The sequence below is a fragment of the Haliotis rubra genome, unplaced genomic scaffold, assembly GCF_003918875.1.
Source record: "Haliotis rubra isolate DU_JTF1 unplaced genomic scaffold, ASM391887v1 Scf473, whole genome shotgun sequence".
In the NCBI taxonomy this organism is placed as follows: domain Eukaryota; kingdom Metazoa; phylum Mollusca; class Gastropoda; order Lepetellida; family Haliotidae; genus Haliotis; species Haliotis rubra.
This window is the reverse complement of record NW_025767161.1, coordinates 200,562-220,440: the sequence shown is the minus strand read 5'-3', so window position 1 is coordinate 220,440 and position 19,879 is coordinate 200,562. Positions and strand designations below refer to the sequence as shown.

At 39.8% G+C, this 19,879-nt stretch overlaps 1 protein-coding gene across 7 annotated transcripts in view; it reads right to left on the bottom strand.

Annotated features, from left to right (window-relative positions):
• Positions 1–4,150: 4,150 nt before the first annotated feature.
• The window catches only part of LOC124290745 (dual specificity protein phosphatase CDC14AB-like), a 41,477-nt gene continuing 25,748 nt past the window's right edge, over positions 4,151–19,879 (bottom strand). For 2 of the 7 annotated variants that reach the window (XM_046727552.1, XM_046727551.1), the window contains exons 10-16: positions 17,398–17,536; positions 16,233–16,407; positions 15,431–15,543; positions 13,716–13,910; positions 12,644–12,685; positions 10,791–10,953; positions 4,151–6,559 (exon numbers count right to left, since the gene is read on the bottom strand). In XM_046727552.1, the coding sequence (XP_046583508.1) occupies positions 6,539–6,559; positions 10,791–10,953; positions 12,644–12,685; positions 13,716–13,910; positions 15,431–15,543; positions 16,233–16,407; positions 17,398–17,536 (848 nt within the window). In that variant the 3' untranslated portion in view covers positions 4,151–6,538. The remainder of the gene's footprint in view (positions 6,560–10,790; positions 10,954–12,643; positions 12,686–13,715; positions 13,911–15,430; positions 15,544–16,232; positions 16,408–17,397; positions 17,537–19,879) is intronic. The other 5 variants (XM_046727553.1, XM_046727557.1, XM_046727555.1 and 2 more) reach the window with 5 other exon arrangements.

The following is a 19,879-nucleotide window of genomic DNA, read 5'->3' as shown; positions in this document are numbered from 1 at the left end:
ATTGTTGTACCCTTTACTGAAAATGCCTGTTATCCCATTGTATACGCTCATTACGGTGTCTGTCAGTCAGAATTGGTCCAGCGTATGGACGTCGAGCATGAAGCCCTGTAGCGTGTAGACGGCGTCGCATGGAGTCAGCGCTGATGACCCCCCACGTCAACCTTGAACTAGTGCAGCAGTCCTGGCAGTCGGCAGTGTTCAATCACTGATGTGGACAAGGTCAATATGGCGATCCTGATGGAGCGTCGTAACACGTTGTTGCCAAGGTCATTGAAGGTCACGGGTGCTGCCTGTCTACTGATGTCGTCTACGAAGCCTAACGATGGTGGAGTGGCCAAGTCCAAGTTGTCGAGCAATATCCCTGCTGCTGGTGCCAATCATGCCTAGTGCACTTGCTCTTTCGTGAGGTGTTAACCTCGGCATCTGTCCTCGTTTCACAATCGTTAGTGAAGCAATGAGAATCGGTTCTCATACACCTGCTTAAATGTCAGTCAGTATGATTTCAGAATGAAATTCGCGCTTTTTTCATGGCGTGGCTGCATGTTGATGCATTTTGGAATAAAGAGTCATACTGTGGACAGGGATTTGTTTCTAAAGCATTTTTTTCAACTGGACATGCCCTTCTACTTCATGTTAGTTATATTCATTGATCATTGTCATGCTGAAATCCATCTTGATGAAAATATGGACAATTTCAGACTGGTGCGTTTTCAGTGATGTTCAGTATATGATGACTTAGGTTTTGACGAATTCCAAAAGAATCCAGTTGGTAGACTACCTCCAGAAAGACCACCAACAATGGCCAGTACTATCCCAGTCTGTTTTGTGAGCTGCATGAGTGAACGAGTGAGCGAGTATGGTTTTACGCCGCTTTTAGCAATATTCCAGCAATATCACAGCGGGGGACACCAGAAATGGGCTTGATTGTGCCCATGTGGGGATTTGAACCCGGGTCTTCGGCGTGACGAGCGGACGCTTTAACCACCAGGCTACCCCACCGCCCCCTGTGAGCTGCATGAGAATATGGCGGCTAAATACCGAGGAAACCTCATTAAGAGTGTATTTTCCTACAAGGAAAATGCAGTTGTGCGCAGTCTATTGTTACCATGGTTTCAGTGCACGAATGTGTCTTTGAACCCATTGGACATACCCCATATTCACCAGATTTGGAACCGTCAAATTTCCATTTCTTTCCAAAGTGTTGATGAGGCTGTCATTTCTGCTTTCTGGGCCTTTTACACCACTACAGTTGTTTTGTACAACGGTCCCCAACAAGGTTGACGAAAGAATGTGGAACTCTGAGAAGATCATACTGAAATATAAACAGCAACCAATTCAATCATCGTGAGGCTCAGAACGTTTCCGCCATCTCATCCTCGTAGTTCGCCGCAGTGAGTATGGTTTTGAGTCGTTTGTATTCCAGCAATATCATGGCGGGGGCACACCAGACATGGAGGTGAGGTAAGACAACTAGTGCACGCCCACTGAGACACCATGCCACAGTGAGTGAGTGAGTGAGTTTGGTTTTACGCCGCTTTTAGCAATATTCCAGCAATATCACGGCGGGGGACACCAGAAATGAGCTTCACACAATGTACCCATGTGGGGATTCGAACCCGGGTCTTCGGCGTGACGAGCGAACGCTTTAACCACTAGGCTACCCCACCGCCCCCCATTCCACAGTAAATATTGATATCTAACAGAGTGGCAGGCAGGGTAACAAGAAGTACCATCTTTCTCTTCGGTTAATCAAACCACCGACTTTTCATTATCGGGACAGATGTTCTTCCCACTTAAGCACAGAACTGGTCTTACCATAATAACACGGAGATAACGCGGAGTGAGTGAGTGAGTTTAGTTTAGTTTTACACCGCTTCTAGAAAAAAAACTCAAGCAATATCACAACAAATGAGCTTCACACATGCCAGTGTGGGGAATCGAACCCGGGTCTTCGGCGTGACGAGCGAACGCTTTAACCATTAGTGAACCTGACCGCCTCTCAGGTTTCATCCGTCCCTCGTATTTCATCAGATAAGAAGAGCTGGGATAGCCAAGTGGTTACAGCATTCAAGCCGAATTCGAAAGCGGGTTTCGCTTCCCTAAATTGGCACATTGTTTGACCTCCATTTCTGGAGTTCCAAGTAGTGTCAGTGATAAAAGCAATATATAACAACCAATCGGTAAGTATTTTCATCTCATCCTATCCAAATTCTCGGTCACGCCACATCTGGTGGTGTGGGTGATATATGCATGCAGGAATTTATCTATCTATCCATTTTCGAGGCCATGTGATTCGCGGTTTTGAGAACCAAGACGTGAACGGTATGAGGTGACAGGCAACTTCCCTTGATGTCCGAGAATAAGACCGAGGGCACAGGACACGGGGCGCAGAAACCATTAGACATGTACATTTACAGATAGGTGAGAAACCCAACCTCTCATATTCTGAACTTCGCGATATTTATGTAGACGAAATGTGTACCTCGTTCATATGCTTGACATGTACTCACGTAATTTTGGACGTGTAACTAGATATGTTTTTACATGTAAACTCGCAAACGCATGAAACGTAACTCAGGGGTGTAAATAAGGTAAGTGGCGTGACGCACACCTCTCAATCTGTTCACGCCTGTCAACACGAAAAGGTTTCGCAATTGAGAAGAGGGTTACCTTGCTCAAATCAATTTTAATGTAAACTAAATTTCATTTGTACACAACAAGACACCCAAAGAAATGGTTGTTGAGATGTATGGGGGGACGACTTTGGATTTTCGCTCATCTGTCTGCTAACATCGACGTTTCAAGACCTACCACTCATGAGGCCTCGTCTACATTGAACTTAAAACAGCTGTCAACAAACTTCAATGAGTTATCTTCAAGGATCAAGACTTTGATATGTTTTCACCATTAAGACAATGCTAATTTATCACAATGACCAGTGACACATTGTCAAATGAAATACATAAGGGTATTGACCACTGTCTTTCCTTGCTTGGATGTACTCCGTTTTGTATATTTCCTTTTGATAAATAACACCAAATTCAAATGAATTTTTGATTCTAGTGACCTAGAATAAAGAACTGAAGTCATGAAGGAATACACAGCAGCTGTAGTGTACACACAAATGTATACAGTTGCCTGTGAACATGTGAATTAATCACTTCACTCTTTCCTCTGACACCAAGCCAACACCTTGACACAACTGAAATTTTGTCCTGAGTCACCAAACCCAGTCAGTCACAAACTGAAATTTTGTAGTAGTCACCACGTTTGTCAGTTTTTTACTATACTGCCTCTGAACCCTGTTCTGCTCAAGTTAAAGTGAGAGATGCAATGATCTCAGTACAATTAGGGAGAGACAACTAAATGGGGGAGGAAAGGCGAAACACAAAATGGACCATAGAAACTGTGCCCACAATGCCATGATCATTATCTCAAATCTAGATTCGAGCCCACAGGAACTGCTACGCTTTACTGCTTTAAAATAACTTTCAGAAAAACCAGTGAGAGTACCTCACGTGTAACCGTTACATTTTCGGGCAGGAAGGTGTAGGGGCCAGAATCATGCTTGACATAGTCGTTATTCTCAATGAATTCAGAATCTGAGAAATAATACAGGTGCTAAGATTTAATATTCAAATAATTAATACATTAAACTGTATACTTTGATCCCACTTGCAACAAAAGTGCACAATTTTTCTAACAATACAGACATCTGTAAAATAATCCCTAAAACAAGGGCTTGAATGTTCCTTTCAGTCCTGAACCCTACAGTGTTTCAGTGATGTGCCTTTCTATCAGCTTCAAATGAAGAGAAACATGAACATAAAAATATGTGTGAAGCCCATTAGTACTCAGAGGTGTTTACAAGAACTCCTCATGATCAGGGTGCAGGAGTTAAACCCATCAGCTTGTGACACTGGTGGACATATCCAACTAGTCCTCTAGTGCCTTATGTTAAACAACTACAAGCTGGGAGAAAACAAGAGGTCCCTGTTCCACATTGAATTGCAATGACAAGTGACTTGACCAAACATGCGCCTCCTAAGATCTGACAAGTAATCACAAGTAGGTAATCTCCTGCCAGAGCTCTGAACTGCTGGTAAAAAACTACATATTATCAAAATGACAAAAAAATAACCACACACACTTTCATTGTAATATATTTTAATTCATATTTTCTAAATGTCAATAGCATTGTATGATAAAATAGTATCAAATATACAACCATGACAATCCTTCTATGAGCATGTACAGTTACACCCTAACATGCCGACAAACTAAAGCCCACATACAGGAGCAGGGAAAGAAGCAGCTGGCTGATCCCAAAAGAAGACAAGAGACCAGGAGACAGTCTAGCTACAGTTTAACATGGTCAATTGTTCTCCAAACTGCAGCTTTCAAGGAAGAACTTAGCCAGAATTCTTAATTACTTTCATAGTAATAGTCTACAAATAGTTTTATCTTTGGCCATAAATTTATCACATAAAATGATGAAAACAGTTAATTTTGTCCTTTCAGAAATGTGAACGTATAGTGAACTGCAGTAAGTCAGATTATGTGTTATTGACACATCATAAAGACCATCATCATGTTTTTCAATGTGAGGATTGGTCAACTGAAGGGAGACAACTCTCTGAATGTGTTTATTTACATAATGAAAGCTTGCTTCAGGCTTCTGGTTGTCACAAAGAATTGTTTTTATAACTTTATGTTCGCAGGCAGCAGATAGTTTTTGTTCCTTACAGAGATCACAGAGAAATGTTATTATTGCGAACCATCTCTTCATATAAACTTCTCTTCATCAACCATACAAGTGTTATTGCTTGCTTCGCTCACATCAACATTATGCTTGTAATAGCTGTGGCATCATCTCACATTAAATTTCTACAAACTGAAAACCAATTCCTTTATATTTATTTCATAAAACTTTCCAAAAACTTATCCATAGACTTTCATCAGTTTAATTAATCATGAGTAAATTTTAATTCACTTGATTGCTCAATTTTGACAGTCATTGAAAACAATTATTGTTCTAGTGAAATGAAAACTTTATAAACTATTATTAGTACACACACACATACACACTCATTTCCAACTGGCCCTCTAAATGACACACTTAAGGAAGATTTTAATAATAAACAATCTTTGGATGATCGACTCGACAGAAATTAACCAAGGCAGCAAATGGTAGAACCTCCACTTCTGTGCACACAATTCACATTTAGAAAATCTGGCAAACATGAGAAACTGTTTGACATGTTTCATAAGAAGCATTTAATAAATATGGGTTAACATACAAAAATACAGTAACAAACCTAGCTTGCTACAGTCATATTATAGACAGGTGGTACTAATTAATTACCATGCATTATTTCCGACCTTCAAAAGTGGAATCCATTTGTCAAACAAAACTACCAAGTGAGCAGGTCATTTATATTTCAGAACAGAAGCAAACATTTGCATCACATGTTAAAAATGTCTACCTAAAACCTTTAGAATAAATAAATACTGAGCACTGCTCCTTTCAATATTTGTATAGAGATTGGTATATAAACCTGTAACTACCATACACCAACCAACAACGGGGGAACAGCAAATTTCAACCATGTGAGTTAGACACATCAACATGGTATAAAAGAACAGAACGTAACATGCAAACCTTAAAAGAGGCCATTATCACAGAACAACTCTGATATAATCAAAACAGTCTAATATCTCGCCACCTAAACACCAAGATGTGTTCATGCTGGAAATATCTATTCATCAATCAATATATATATATCTTTTAATGCAATCATTAATCATAAGGATAAGATTAAAACTTGGAAAAACCAGGATATTAAACACAGACTGTGAACTTCTGACCACTCCGTATTAAGACTAAAAATATACATGTCATTATGATTCATTAAAAGGGAAATGAGAACATAAAACAGACTTGTAAATACGCCTGCAGGAGCAACGTTGCTAGATGGGTGTTGTACTAAATATTATGACATGCATAGATGATACAACAGTTACCTCCGCCTCCCAGTGTAAATACAATCTTCTTCACTGGGTTTAAAATATAACCAATACACTCCCTACAGAATAGTTTCATATATAGTTCATGTGTAGAAATTTCATTTTAAAATGTTCCAAGTAATTTAATACTACATGTAACATATTAAAAGAATAGGTAAAACATTCCTTATGAGCCATAAGAACTGAGGCATGGAAATATGATTTGTTAAGATCTTAATACATTTGTTTAATAATTAATATGTAACAAAATATGTTTGCATACATGCTGAATGTTGGTTTTTCTGTACATGTAACTGGTTTATTTATCTGCCATGCTCCACATGACCAAATATATCTACATACATCTGAAGCAGGGCAGTATGTGACTAAGTGAATCCCCTATAAAAATAGAACTGTACACATTCTTAAATCCTCACGCCAGGAAATATGGACAATAACAACGTTGTGACTCTCGGTTGGTGGGCGTTGCTCGAACAGTGGTTGATATCATCGTAGATGGGAGGTCTTCACACTACGAGTATGAGGAACCGATCTGAGAAAAGAAAGCAGCACAAGTTAAAAACGAATCTCATTTATTTTCAAGTGGTTGGTAAGAGAATGTGCATTTTTGCTCTATCAACCTCATATCATCTACTCGCCAATTCAGCATATTCAAACCCATTATCTGTATTCTAGGACTCAATCCACCATTTTTACTCTAAGTCTTGCAGTAACTCCTACAATCAGGCTACAATATGTCATGGTAATCTCTGAAATAATAACTGATAAAAGTCAATCGGATTCTGCTGACAGCATCTTCAGGTTATCCATTCATAGTATATTCCTGCAATTTTGAATAAATATTTTATTGCAGCTAAACAAAAAGTATGAGACAATGAAAAAATGTATACACATATACTTTTGCCTTAAAAAACATCCACCATTTCTCAACAGACAATTATTGAACGACAACATAATGGTCTAACCCCCAGAGAACAAATGCTATGCAACACAAACCATGCACTTATGTAAACGTATGGCGTATAGTTCTGGAACTTGCCTATTGTACATGTTGTAAACAAACAGGTAGAAGTGAACCAGCTAGTCAACAGGTACCAGACACAACAACACAGTCGGGCATGTTGGATCAAGTTTCTTCATGACAAGCTAGTCTACGACACATCATCCGTTCAAGTTTCTTCAAGAACACCACATCACAACAACATGCATCTGCTTGTTTACACACTAACTGAGGAGATTTCATATAGTAATCTATGCATAATGTCCATATAACTGAGTAATCCATGCATTGGGACTGCATCACCGAGTAATCTACGTATTATGGCTGTATTACTGAGTAATGTACACATTACGGCTATTTTACTGAGTAATCAATGCATTATGGTTGTTTCACTGAATAATCTACACATTACGGCTATTTTACTGAGTAACATATACATTATGACTCTTTCACTGAGTAATATATACATTATGCTTGTTTCACTGAGTAATCTACGCCTTACGGCTGTATTACTGATTAATCTACGCATTATGGCTGTATTACTGAGTAATCTACACATTACGACTGTTTTACTGAGTAATCTATGCACTACGGCTGTATTACTGAATAATCTATGCATTACGGCTGTATTACTGAGTAATCTACGCATTACGGCTGTATTACTGAGTAATCTATGATTATGTCTGTTGTACTGAATAATCTATGCTCAATAGTGGTTTCACTCATTGCATAATTAGTTTCACTCACTGACGTATGTATTATGGAGGTTTCGCTATGCAATTTGTGCATTAATTGTTTAAGTCTCTTCCATTAAGTAATCTGTACATTGCAACTGTTTCACTTTATAACAGTACTCTATGCATTATCGCTGTTTTAGGAATCTACCTGATGGCAGTTTCACTATGCTGTTTTCTTAGTAATCTTTGCTCAATATTTATTAAGACTTAGTAATCTGTGCATCATATGCATTATGGCAGTTTCACTCAGTAATATAAACATTATAGTGGCTTCACTAAGTAATTTATGCATTATAGCAGTTTAATTACTTGTTTGCTGTTGAATGCATCACTCAGCAATATTCCAGTTATATGACTGTCTGGAAGCACATTGAGTTGTTGTTTTTTATAATCTGTTAATTTATTCCAAGCATTTACACGGTTTTGCATGACAGTGTATTTAGGAGAATAGAGCATGGCAGTTTGACCAAACCATATTGAAGTAGTCTCTATTACAATTAATGACATAGGTATACTTTGTTAACTTATAAAATACAGTGAGATCGATAATACCAAGCCTGACCACCTAATTAATTTGTTAACCGTGTACAATCAGTCTGAGTGTAAGATGCTGGGGATATTTATGTTGTGTACATAAATCTATGCATTTTGGCTGTTAGGAGCCAAGTGTTTTTTCATAGTAGAAATAAATTGCCTTGGTTACCAATGGTGCATCACATCTTCCTTCTACAGGGACAAATACCATATGACTTCGCAGCTGTGATTCAAATGACATAAGGCCAAAAGAGCCATCCAGTTACACTGCTCTATTCGGATTGAAACAAGTGATGATATCACCAGCTGTGTAACGCCTCAAACACAGAATAAATGTCTTATATCACAATGACTTAACACCCCTAGTTTAACACATGTACATAGGAACATATCTGTTCAAGCAAAGATTACATATGTACCAACTTCATTTATAACTGATTTGAGTAAACGTATAAACACTTCACTCGTACGACACAATTCTGAGGGTAGATCTGTGCCGAACTATTGTTCCAAATGTCAATGAACTGTCCTTTATCCAGCCGTATGTGTCATGTCAGAGTTATTTCCCTTTAGCTATGCCATGGATGCACCCAAGTTTACATGTTATGAAGGAACCAGGAAACTTGAGTATTGTTGGCATGCAAATAAAATGAAGAATAATTACTCTACAGGGTCAATATCACAAAAAAGTCAACAGATAGAGAAAACACTACAGCTCTAAGTTTGAACATAACATTCACTAAAGCAGCTGAACTACTCTGCTGTATAATCAAATCACCATCTGCATATCGAATGATCAATAAACGAAAAACTCCTGGACCAGTACTAACAATGGTTTAGTAAGTAATTAATACATCCTTTCCCACTATACATAGCTTACAGACGAACTGGTATACAAGAAAACATGTAACCATAGTAACTATGAGACCTCCCGATTCTTGATTGTCCAGTGTATTGCATCTCAATCCTGTTATGATAAGGACCTACTTTTTGCCATTGCCTTATATTGATGCCAGCTTGAATAATGTTCAAGCTGAGAACTTGTTGTAAGAAAATTAGGAACTGTTAACAATTCACAGCATAGGTATAATCCTTCCTTTGTCTTTAAAACCATCTTATTCAGTATAAGGTAACCAATAACATGTTCTCATTTTACAACCCATATTGAGTGTCAGCCGGTTCAAGGCCTCTGTACTGAATGCCAATCCATGTCAAAACTCATCTTCATAACAGTCATTCGGAGTTGTTGATTTCGAACTAATGCTTAAGTGAAATCTTGTCCTAATTTGGTAATTTATGTGGATTTAAAAGTGATATAATCACCAAAATGAAGTGGCAAATAAGTTAAGTACAATTAACATAATGGAGGACTTTGAATGATCTGGGCAGAAGTTCTTCCCACTGGATGTGGTCCTTTCATAGAAACATGCAGATAACGCGGAAATGGTAGTATCATAACATGGAGATAACGCGGAAATGGTAGTATCATAACATGCAGATAACGCGGAAATGGTAGTATCATTACATGGAGATAACGTGGAAATGGTAGTATCATAACATGGACATAACTCGGAAATGGTAGTATCATAACATGGAGATAACGCGGAAATGGTAGTATCATAACATGGAGATAATGCGGAAATGGTAGTATCATAACATTGAGATAACTCGGAAATGGTAGTATCATAACATGGAGATAATGCGGAAATGGTAGTATCATAACATTGAGATAACGCGGAAATGGTAGTATCATAACAGAGATAACAAACACTGGACCGCGACCCAATGCAGGAGTTTACACGTAGCCCTGTGAATGTTACGGTAATGAAGGTGACACTCAACATTTACTCTTCCCATCCAGTAAGAATGAAGCAAGTAATAACAACCAAAGCCTCTTCCAGGTAACCAATGTTATATTGGGTAAAGTACAAATTCGAGTACATGACACCTCTGTTTAGTGCATTAATCATACCAGACCATGCCTTAAACTCCCACTACTTCAAGTACAGAAACAACATACTGTGATATCAGCATGAATATTCTAGAATACATTCATAGTTGCCATTTTGGATACTTTCTGAGCAAAGGTGAAAAATAATTTTAACAAGACAGGATATAGATTATTTGGTAACAATATGACTTTGCCTTTGCAACGCTAGAGAACATGGCATCAAAGCTTAAGTTGGGTCTTAAGAAACATGCTAAAGATGAATGTAAATTCCTAATTTTGAACCCAGAATTTTGAATTATCTCCAAAAGTGCCATTGATATGGTTAGGGCAGGAAGCGCTGACCCATTGTTAGGGTAATATGACTAGACTATTTCTGTATTTGTAACGTGGCAACCTTAGAATACTAACAAATGACTAAATTGACAAACTAATTTACTGTCATTTAATGAATTCAAAAATAGTGTGGTGCTGGGTTTGATCAGAGGTCTGACAGAGTGAAAAATGAGTGGACTTGACAGGAGTATAGAAGAGTTTGACTTACTGTATAGTTGGAGCGTAAGTGATATTTGTAGGGCCAGGAACTGTTGATATCAGCTGTGGTTTTATAAATATCCCTCGAACTAGAATACAGGTTGCTTTTATTGTCCAAACTCTTATTATCATGGTAGTCTGATTCTAAATCAAGGCTACGCCTAGTCCAGCTGCTAGATGAGACAAAAAGAAAGGACAAGGTCAGACATGTTGAAAACGTTCATTTAACGATCAAAGTGTGATCGAGTCATGCCACACAACAACATCTACTTCTACTCTAGCATCCCATATAAGGTGAAACTCGTCACTTCACATGCAAAGCTAGGCCACTCATGCCATGGTTAGTTTCGAAATAAAGTATCATGGTCAATGTTTACTGCTATTAGTAGGTATATGAACATCAGAATTACCTTCCCTTCACCACATTAGACATTATGTTTATTAATCCATACACTCAATGGAAAATACAGTAAGACACTTGAATTGAAACAAGATCTGAACACTGTGAAGGTTACACTCATTTATCATGCAATATCTAGGTAAGTAAAAACTTACACCAAGCTACACCTATGGAAGTGAAAACTGCATGACACAGGTGGATGGCAAACATGTAGCAATGCTGAATGAGCTTAGGCAGGCCACAATAATCTGCTTACAACACCACAGTGCGCCACAGAACGACATAAAGGAAAAGATGTACACACAATAGATGCTAATTTCCTTCTAGTTACTTGAAATTTAGACATCTATGATTTGTGAATGATGGTCACTGTACCATAAAAAGTTCCATCACAAGATGAGGATAGTCAAGAAAAACTGGTCCAAAGTCATAATTATTTGATCTGACTAAAAATAACACAGAAGTACCAACAAAATACATAAATGAAAACTCTAGAATTTTCTGGTATAAAAAATAATTTATTATTTTGGTTCCCATCTATACCAAAACCAAAAGGAAAAATTTATCTTGAAAATCAAATGATCCCTGCAGCAAACCAAAAACAAATCTTACTAAAAGGTAATATCACTAGTGCATAGATCATCAAAGGCAAATGCACACAGACCAGTGCACTTAACAGTACATACATCATAAACTAGGTGCACCTGAACCAAAACAGATCACAAAATATCATTAATAGAAAGCTGGTAGTAGTCATGGTACTGGGTGAATGAAATGAACTAAATGGTAAAAGAACATAATCTCGTGTAGCCATGCAAGGATAAAAATAGCATCCAACAGCTATCACTGTTGACCAGGTGACTACAATAAAGTACCAACAATGACTTAACACGCACAAATGCATTGTAGGTGTCACACAATTGCATTGTGGGTATCTTTGCTGCTAAAAATCGTCATTTTTCATCACATTCTCCTTACTTGTAAATCGTTTCACGTAACCATTGTGCCAAAACATGGGTCTACAAGTTCAAAATTCTCATTTTCCATTCTGTTCATAAACATCCATGGATCAAATTACCATAGACTCATCGGTCTCCCTGTACAGTATCCCACTGTTATCTGAGAACTGTGTCCATGCTTAACACCATTTTATGTGTTAATATTTCATGTTGAGAAAGCATGTGATGAGCCTCTTTGGCCTAAGCAGCAATGAAACCCACAAGCACATTGAAAGAACAAACTGGAAAAATTTGAATGAAAGATTATGACAGTTAAAATAACATGAATAATGCACCACAAGGGGGGATATAAAACCAATGTGAGCAATAAAACTTAGTGAACTAAATAGCTGATAAAATAACAATATCAAATGAGGAGGTACTGATAAAAGCAGGCAGTAAGTGTCAGCCAGGTCGAGGTGACCTGGAGACAGGAAGCTGTACCACAGCACGATGCCCGCCTACCTAGACTGAATGGTTTTCCTCAAACAATACTGTTGATGTTTTCTACAAGAAAACAGGTACTTGTATCAGTATGAAGAAGATAAATCAGCATTCAGTGAATCTTAACTAGTACTAAACTATAAAGTGACATCCAATGTTATCTTGATGTGACTGGTTGATTAAAGGCATAAAATGTTATCAAGCTATGTTCATCAAAAATACTTCTTCCTGCAGCAGTATTGTGAAAATAAAGTTAAAAAAAAAATATATTCAAAATTGAATTTCTGATATTCCTACTAAATGACAAATTTTCTCCAAAATGAAAGACTGTCAATTCATGTTTCATTTGGAAAAGATGGACTTCTTCCAGTAAAAACATCAACCTTATTCGTGTATCACTGGACATGAGATTACTTCTCCCACGGCCCATCCATACATGTCTGTCTACCATCTCCCATGCACACTGCAGAAATATGTCACCTATCCTTGCAACAGATCCAGTGATACCCTGACCTTTCCAACATTGTGTTCATGAAGATTTCACCTACTGTGCCAGAGAACGCTACATCACTGACTCAGAAATCACTGGATCATGTTCTCTCATAGAATACAACATTCTTCCTCATTCATGAATTTATTAATTAAAAAGGATAATCAAATGGTTTCGCTTTTTGCTGTTTTGGTCTGAAATGACAGTTACATTATAGAGGTATATAAATGATCAAGTCTGTTCCAGACAAACCAGTGGTTGATATGATGAGCAAAAAATCACAAAGTGATGGGGTATAATGACTACATTTTCCAATTCAGAAACGAAATATTTACTTGATAAAATCATTATTGAGCATCATTAGTGTTGCAGTTAAATGATTAGATCCTGGTTGAAGGATGTTCAAATGAGCACACACAGATTCAATAATCACACTGAAAGGAGGGAGGTCATGATATTCTGGTGGAACAAACTCTATGATGATCTCTACGGAGGGAGCATGACGGGTGACATTTCTGTGCAGTGTGCATGGGAATGGGTAGGTGTGCCAATCCCTGACAGGTAGCGAACTTAGGATGCATACCAGCAACGGCAGATACGTACCTCTTGGCGCTTGTTAGTGAACTTCCCGTCAATCGTGTACTGCGCTTGGTGGATGCGTTAGCGTGGTTGTTTGCAAGCACAGCTGAGGAGACCTTGGAGGATTTCAAAGGGGACATAACTCCCTGAGCACTCTTTGACCCTGCCATACGTAGAGGCTGTGTTGTCGACCTCTTGTGTACTTTGCCATCATCGACACTGAGGGAGAGAGGGGTGGTATGGGTAAAAGTGCAGTGCTCAGGCTTGCATGTGGATTGTTACGGGGAAAGCATATTAATCACGTTCTCATTAACTTTCATGGGCTGTTACATACACCTCTTCAACACTCACACAGTGTCTGAAATAAATATTACTCCTTGCAACCAGGTTGGATAGTGATTAGAATAACTGACCATCCGAGACTTGCAAGCTCACATTTGTACATAGATGCCACAGATGATTAAGATAAACTGATTATTATTTTTTTTACTTTACACCTCAGTGTGGCTTAATATGAAGCTTTTTAATGAAAACTGTAGTTCCTTCACTTTCTGAGTAACAAATACATGTCTCATTCAGTGTAGCGATGGAATTTACTGCAAAACAGTTAAACAGGAAGTACTAAGTATCACCTAAACTGACAGTAGTGTTACAAGCCTTGGTATGGTTAGAATGTAGATATCTAGGACACAGTTCACATGCAAGTTCATTGTGGTCACTCAGAACACACAAGTCATGTCATTCAATGAAGCACTCATAAATGTATTGAATATTGAATATTGCTGTAGGATGAATTGGAGATAAATGGGAGAGAAAAGTTGAAATACCTTACTTGAACAATTAATCAGATCTGCATAACAAAAGGTTTATGAGTGAGTGAGTGGCGAGTGAGTGAGTGAGTTTAGTTTTCCGCCGCAGTCAGCAATATTCCAGCTATGTGGCAGTGGTCTGTGAATAATGGAGTCTGGAACATTAGTCGCCTCTTACGACAAGCATGGGTTACTGAAGATCAATTCTAACCCGGGATCTTCACGGGTTGAGTGAGTGAGTGGTTGAGTGAGTGAGTGGTTGAGTGAGTGGTTGAGTGAGTGAATGAGTGAGTGAGTGAGTGCACACTGTTGCATGATGCAGTCAGTAACATGACAGCCACCATTAGGATGTCAATTCTGGATCAGACAAACCAGTGATTGATAGCATTAGCAACTCCATGTACCTACATAATCTAGAATATTATTCCTACATAAGATAACCACAAACATATAAGCCAGAACAGGCATGGAATTGACTGGGGAACTAATGTATTCCAGAGTCTACAATGCTTACATTAGTCATTAAACAATGCTGAATAAAAAATGAAAAGGTCTTTGCTTCCATAAATTAGAGAATATTTGTCATGGCATGCGATTACTGCATCTTCCATTTTCTGCCCCTAGGTCCAATCCACATCTCAAAACGAAAAAAAAAATACAGGAGATATCCATTAAACACCCAACAGACCAATTTTCAAACTAACAGTACACACCACATCACCTTGCCTCAGCACCCAGCAAGACGGTATTTTCCTGCTGAGAATTCCATCAGGTTTATCTCCCCTTTCAAAAACCCTTTACTGTGCAGCTATATTAGAGCAGATCTCATACAGTTCTTAAAATATTATGAAAATCAGCCTCATCCCGACAGCTGAGCCTTGTAATCATACAATATTTGTGTGCCGGGGGCTAGACTGATGGTGTACACACCCTAGTGCTCCAGTGGTGGCTGACCGAGGATGCCTCCTCTGCATCTTCAACTGGTTCAACTTGTCTCCTTGTGTCTCAATGGCACTACTCCTTGTCACAGGCCCCGAGTATATCTAGCGACAAAAACATTTCTGTTACATCCTGAGGATATGTCAATAATATACACGAACATACATCTGAGATGCTGAAGGACTTGTTAAAGAAAGGTATATTTTAAGATTTCAGACCCTGGATTAATAAAAATGGGTATGTCTGAACACAAAAATTTCTAGCACTATTTGTTCCTGGGGATTTTACGCCAATCATGAAGAGCTGCATGAAAATGTCAATGCATCCATCATCTTCAATGAATGATGCGTCAGGAGGATACCTGATCATGTGAATGCTTGGGAATTTTTCACTTTATTATATGCTAATCTAGACTTCACATCTCAATGAACTAACTATTCAGGTGTCCATAGTCAAAATCATGATCTTCATGTGTTACTGTTGACATCATTTTGAGCGTTTTTGATCACCACTAAAGAAACCAGTGGTTGACAACATGACCACTCAGCTAAAGCATCAGTGCTAATGGCACGCATTGAAACCACCAAAATCTTACTTTGCTGAGTTCTAACATGTACAACATGCATTGTATACTTGGATTGGTAATGTTTGCTTATTTGACCCATTAGCCAGCAGTTTTCAAGCTATATCTAAGTGGCCTGTAAATAATCAGTATGAAACAGAATCCAGGGTCATGGTCACAACGACCTGAATTATATGTACCAAAATGATAAAACATAATTATGTATCTTACGTTGTCCTCATCATGGTATTTGCCATAGCTGTACTTGTCTGAGTCCAGGGCATCCTGTATACACATGTCATCCACACCCGTAAGGATCTTTGACACGCCCCCATACCGCTCACGACTTCTTTCTTTCTGTTTGGCTCGGAATAGATCTCCTTGCATCCACAACCAAGCTTGTTTCCTATCCGTATAAAAAAGTGAAGTTAGGCATAATTGTATGGTAAATACCTGGTAATAAACCACACGAAAATCAAAGGGTTTACCAGTCATGATATTCAAATTTACACAACACTGACCAAAAATCAGATTAGAACTTCATTCATGTCAGCCTATGAACACCAAATTCAATCCGTTAGTTCTCTTTGAAAACATTACATGTCAACATTTCGACTATTACTAAAGCAGGGCTCCAGATAATTTTTCAACATCAGGAGTACGTACTCCTTATTTTTTCAATATAGGAGTACTGGAGTACATTTAGAGTACTGAATGGAAAATAATGGCGTATCAGTAATCTTGTGTTTTGTTTTATATATGCACCACAACATTGCTACTCTTGTGTAAACAGGTCAATAAACAATAAAACAATACTTTTTCAGATAAATACGTCTGTAAATGATTTTAAGACCATACACCATTGCTGTCGTGCGTATCTGCTACGTTTTCTAACTAATTTCCTACACTATCGTGCATATTTTCTATACGTACATACGCCAATACGGCCCTTATCTGGAGCCCTGCTAAAGTATAACTTATTCAACAATCTTAAAAATGAATTCATACACGGATAGGTAATTAGCAATGACTACTGTGTCAACAGTTGCCTGTAATGAATCTCTCATGCTATGAAAAGTAAAACCCTGTTTAAATACATGAGTCAGACAACTGGTTGTTGCAAGACCCGTGAAGATCCGTGTTAGAATTGATCTTCAGCAACCCATGCTTGTCGCAAGAGGCAACTAACGGGGTCGTGTGGTCAGATTCGCTGACTTAGTTTACACATGCCATCATATCCCAATTGCACAATCGATGATCATGCTGTTGATCACTGGATTGTCTGGTCCAAACTTGATTATATACGAGCTGCCGCCATATAGCTGGAGTATTGCCGAGTGAGGCGTAAAACTAAACCCACTCACTAACTCACTGGTAGTCGCGACTAATGACTCACTCTTCTAGGAAGTTCTGCTGTGGCCCGATGACGGACCCAGGCCGAGATATCCTGTTCCAAGCAATGGCCTCTGCTGCTGTGAACTTGTAGTGCTTCATCATATAGCAGCATATCAACGAGCCCGTCCTCCCAAGACCAGCTGAAACATCAGAGCATGCCAGTGATGGGGTTGCCAGCAACATCACAACTACCATCCCAGTCTGTTTTCAGACTTAGTAATAGTGTGGAGTCGTGTGGTGTGGAGTCGTGTGGTGTGGAGTCGTGTGGTGTGGAGTCGTGTGGTGTGGAGTCGTGTGGTGTGGTGTGGCGTGGTGTGGTGTGGTGTGGTGTGGTGTGGTGTGGTGTGGTGTGTAGAACATTTCAGTTTTGGAAAGAGAAACTGCACACTTTTATTTTGATTAGTCAGTCATTGAACTGTGTTGCTTTAAGTGCAGGTTTTGGTGTACTCATGAACTTGTTCAGTGTTGTCATATGACAACATTTGTTGCAAAGTATGTTTAGTACATGTGTTGTTTTGTTGTTTCTGGTGAAGTGTGTGCTGTTGACATGGTGTAAGGCATGGTGTGGTGTGGTGTGGCGTGGTGTGGTGTGGCCAGGTGTGGTGTGGCGTGGCGTGGCGTGGCGTGGTGTGGTGTGTAGAACATTTCAGTTTTGGAAAGAGAAACTGCACACTTTTATTTTGATTAGTCAGTCATTGAACTGTGTTGCTTTAAGTGCAGGTTTTGGTGTACTCATGAACTTGTTCAGTGTTGTCATATGACAACATTTGTTGCAAAGTATGTTTAGTACATGTGTTGTTTTGTTGTTTCTGGTGAAGTGTGTGCTGTTGACATGGTGTAAGGCATGGTGTGGTGTGGTGTGGCGTGGTGTGGTGTGGCCAGGTGTGGTGTGGCGTGGCGTGGCGTGGCGTGGCATTGTGTGGTCTGGCTTGTGGCGTGGTGTGGTGTGGTGTGGTGTAGCGTGGCGTGGTGTGGTCTGGCTTGTGGCGTGGTGTGGTGTGGTGTAGCGTGGCATGGTGTGGTCTGGCTTGTGGCGTGGTGTGGTGTGGTGTGGTGTAGCGTGGCGTGGTGTGGTCTGGCTTGTGGAGTCATGTGGCGTGGTGTGGTGTGGCCGGGTGTGGTGTAGCCTGGTGTGGCGTGGCGTGGCGTGGTGTGGTCTGGCTTGTGGAGTCGTGTGGCGTGGTGTGGTGTGGCCGGGTGTGGTGTAGCCTGGTGTGGCGTGGCGTGGTCTGGCTTGTGGAGTCGTGTGGCATGGTGTGGTGTGGTGTGGTGGTGTGGCGTGGCGTGGCGTGGCGTGGCGTGGCGTGGCGTGGTGTGGCATGGCTTGTGGAGTCGTGTGGTCTGGTGTGGTGTGGTGTGGCCAGGTGTGGTGTAGCCTGGTGTGGCGTGGCGTGGTCTGGCTTGTGGAGTCGTGTGGCATGGTGTGGTGTGGCGTGGTGTGGTGTGGCCGGGTGTGGTGTGGCGTTGCGTGGTGTGGTCTGGCTTGTGGAGTCATGTGGCGTGGTGTGGTGTGGCGTGGCCGGTGTGGTGTAGCGTGGCGTGGCGTGGCGTGGTGTGGTCTGGCTTGTGGAGTCATGTGGCGTGGTGTGGTGTAGCCTGGTGTGGCATGGCGTGGTGTGGTCTGGCTTGTGGAGTGGTGTGGTGTAGCCTGGCGCGGCGTGGCATGGCGTGGCGTGGTCTGGCTTGTGGAGTCGTGTGGCATGGTGTGGTGTGGTGTGGTGTGGACTGGTTTGTGGAGTCATGTGGCATGGTGTGGTGTGGTGCGGTTTACAGTCATCCCTCGCCATAACGCGGGTCTTGGGGTCCATGGATGACCCCACGCGTTATAGCAACTATTACATAACGCAGAACAAAGACCAAGTCAAATCCTATTTTCCATAACAAAACTGCTATTTCGTGTATTATGCCCTGTTGAAGCTATATCGTATTGTTAGAGGTGAAAAAAACCAAACACTTTGTAAATGAAAATAGATGTATGTACAGGAACCTTGCAATCAAACATCACTAGACATGATAATTCAATTGTTGTTCCTGTTATGCTACCTGTTGTTCAACTAAGCCTGAAATAGCAATCAACTGTGCACATATGTTTTGGTCCAATGTACCGGTGATTCAGTTAAAAACGATCCGCTAACATAACATCAAAGAATTTCTATTCCATTATCAGAATAATTTACATCTTAAGCAATTATTTTTTACAGAGATATCACATATTGCCATCGTGTAAGTATAATGCATGTTTTCTACAAACATGTTTAACATAATAATTAACATAGGCTAGCACTTTGGGTTACCTGGCTGGATACATTTTGCGTAGGAGACAGTATGACAAGTCACTGGTGACTTCCGCGGTACGTGCCACTTTGATTGTGTAAACAAAATGTTGGCAATTAATTGTCAAACTTCAATGAGTCAATAACGCGGGTCTTGGGGTTCATGGATGATGAGGCTGTAATTTGTTCGTGACTGCTGAGAAAAATGTG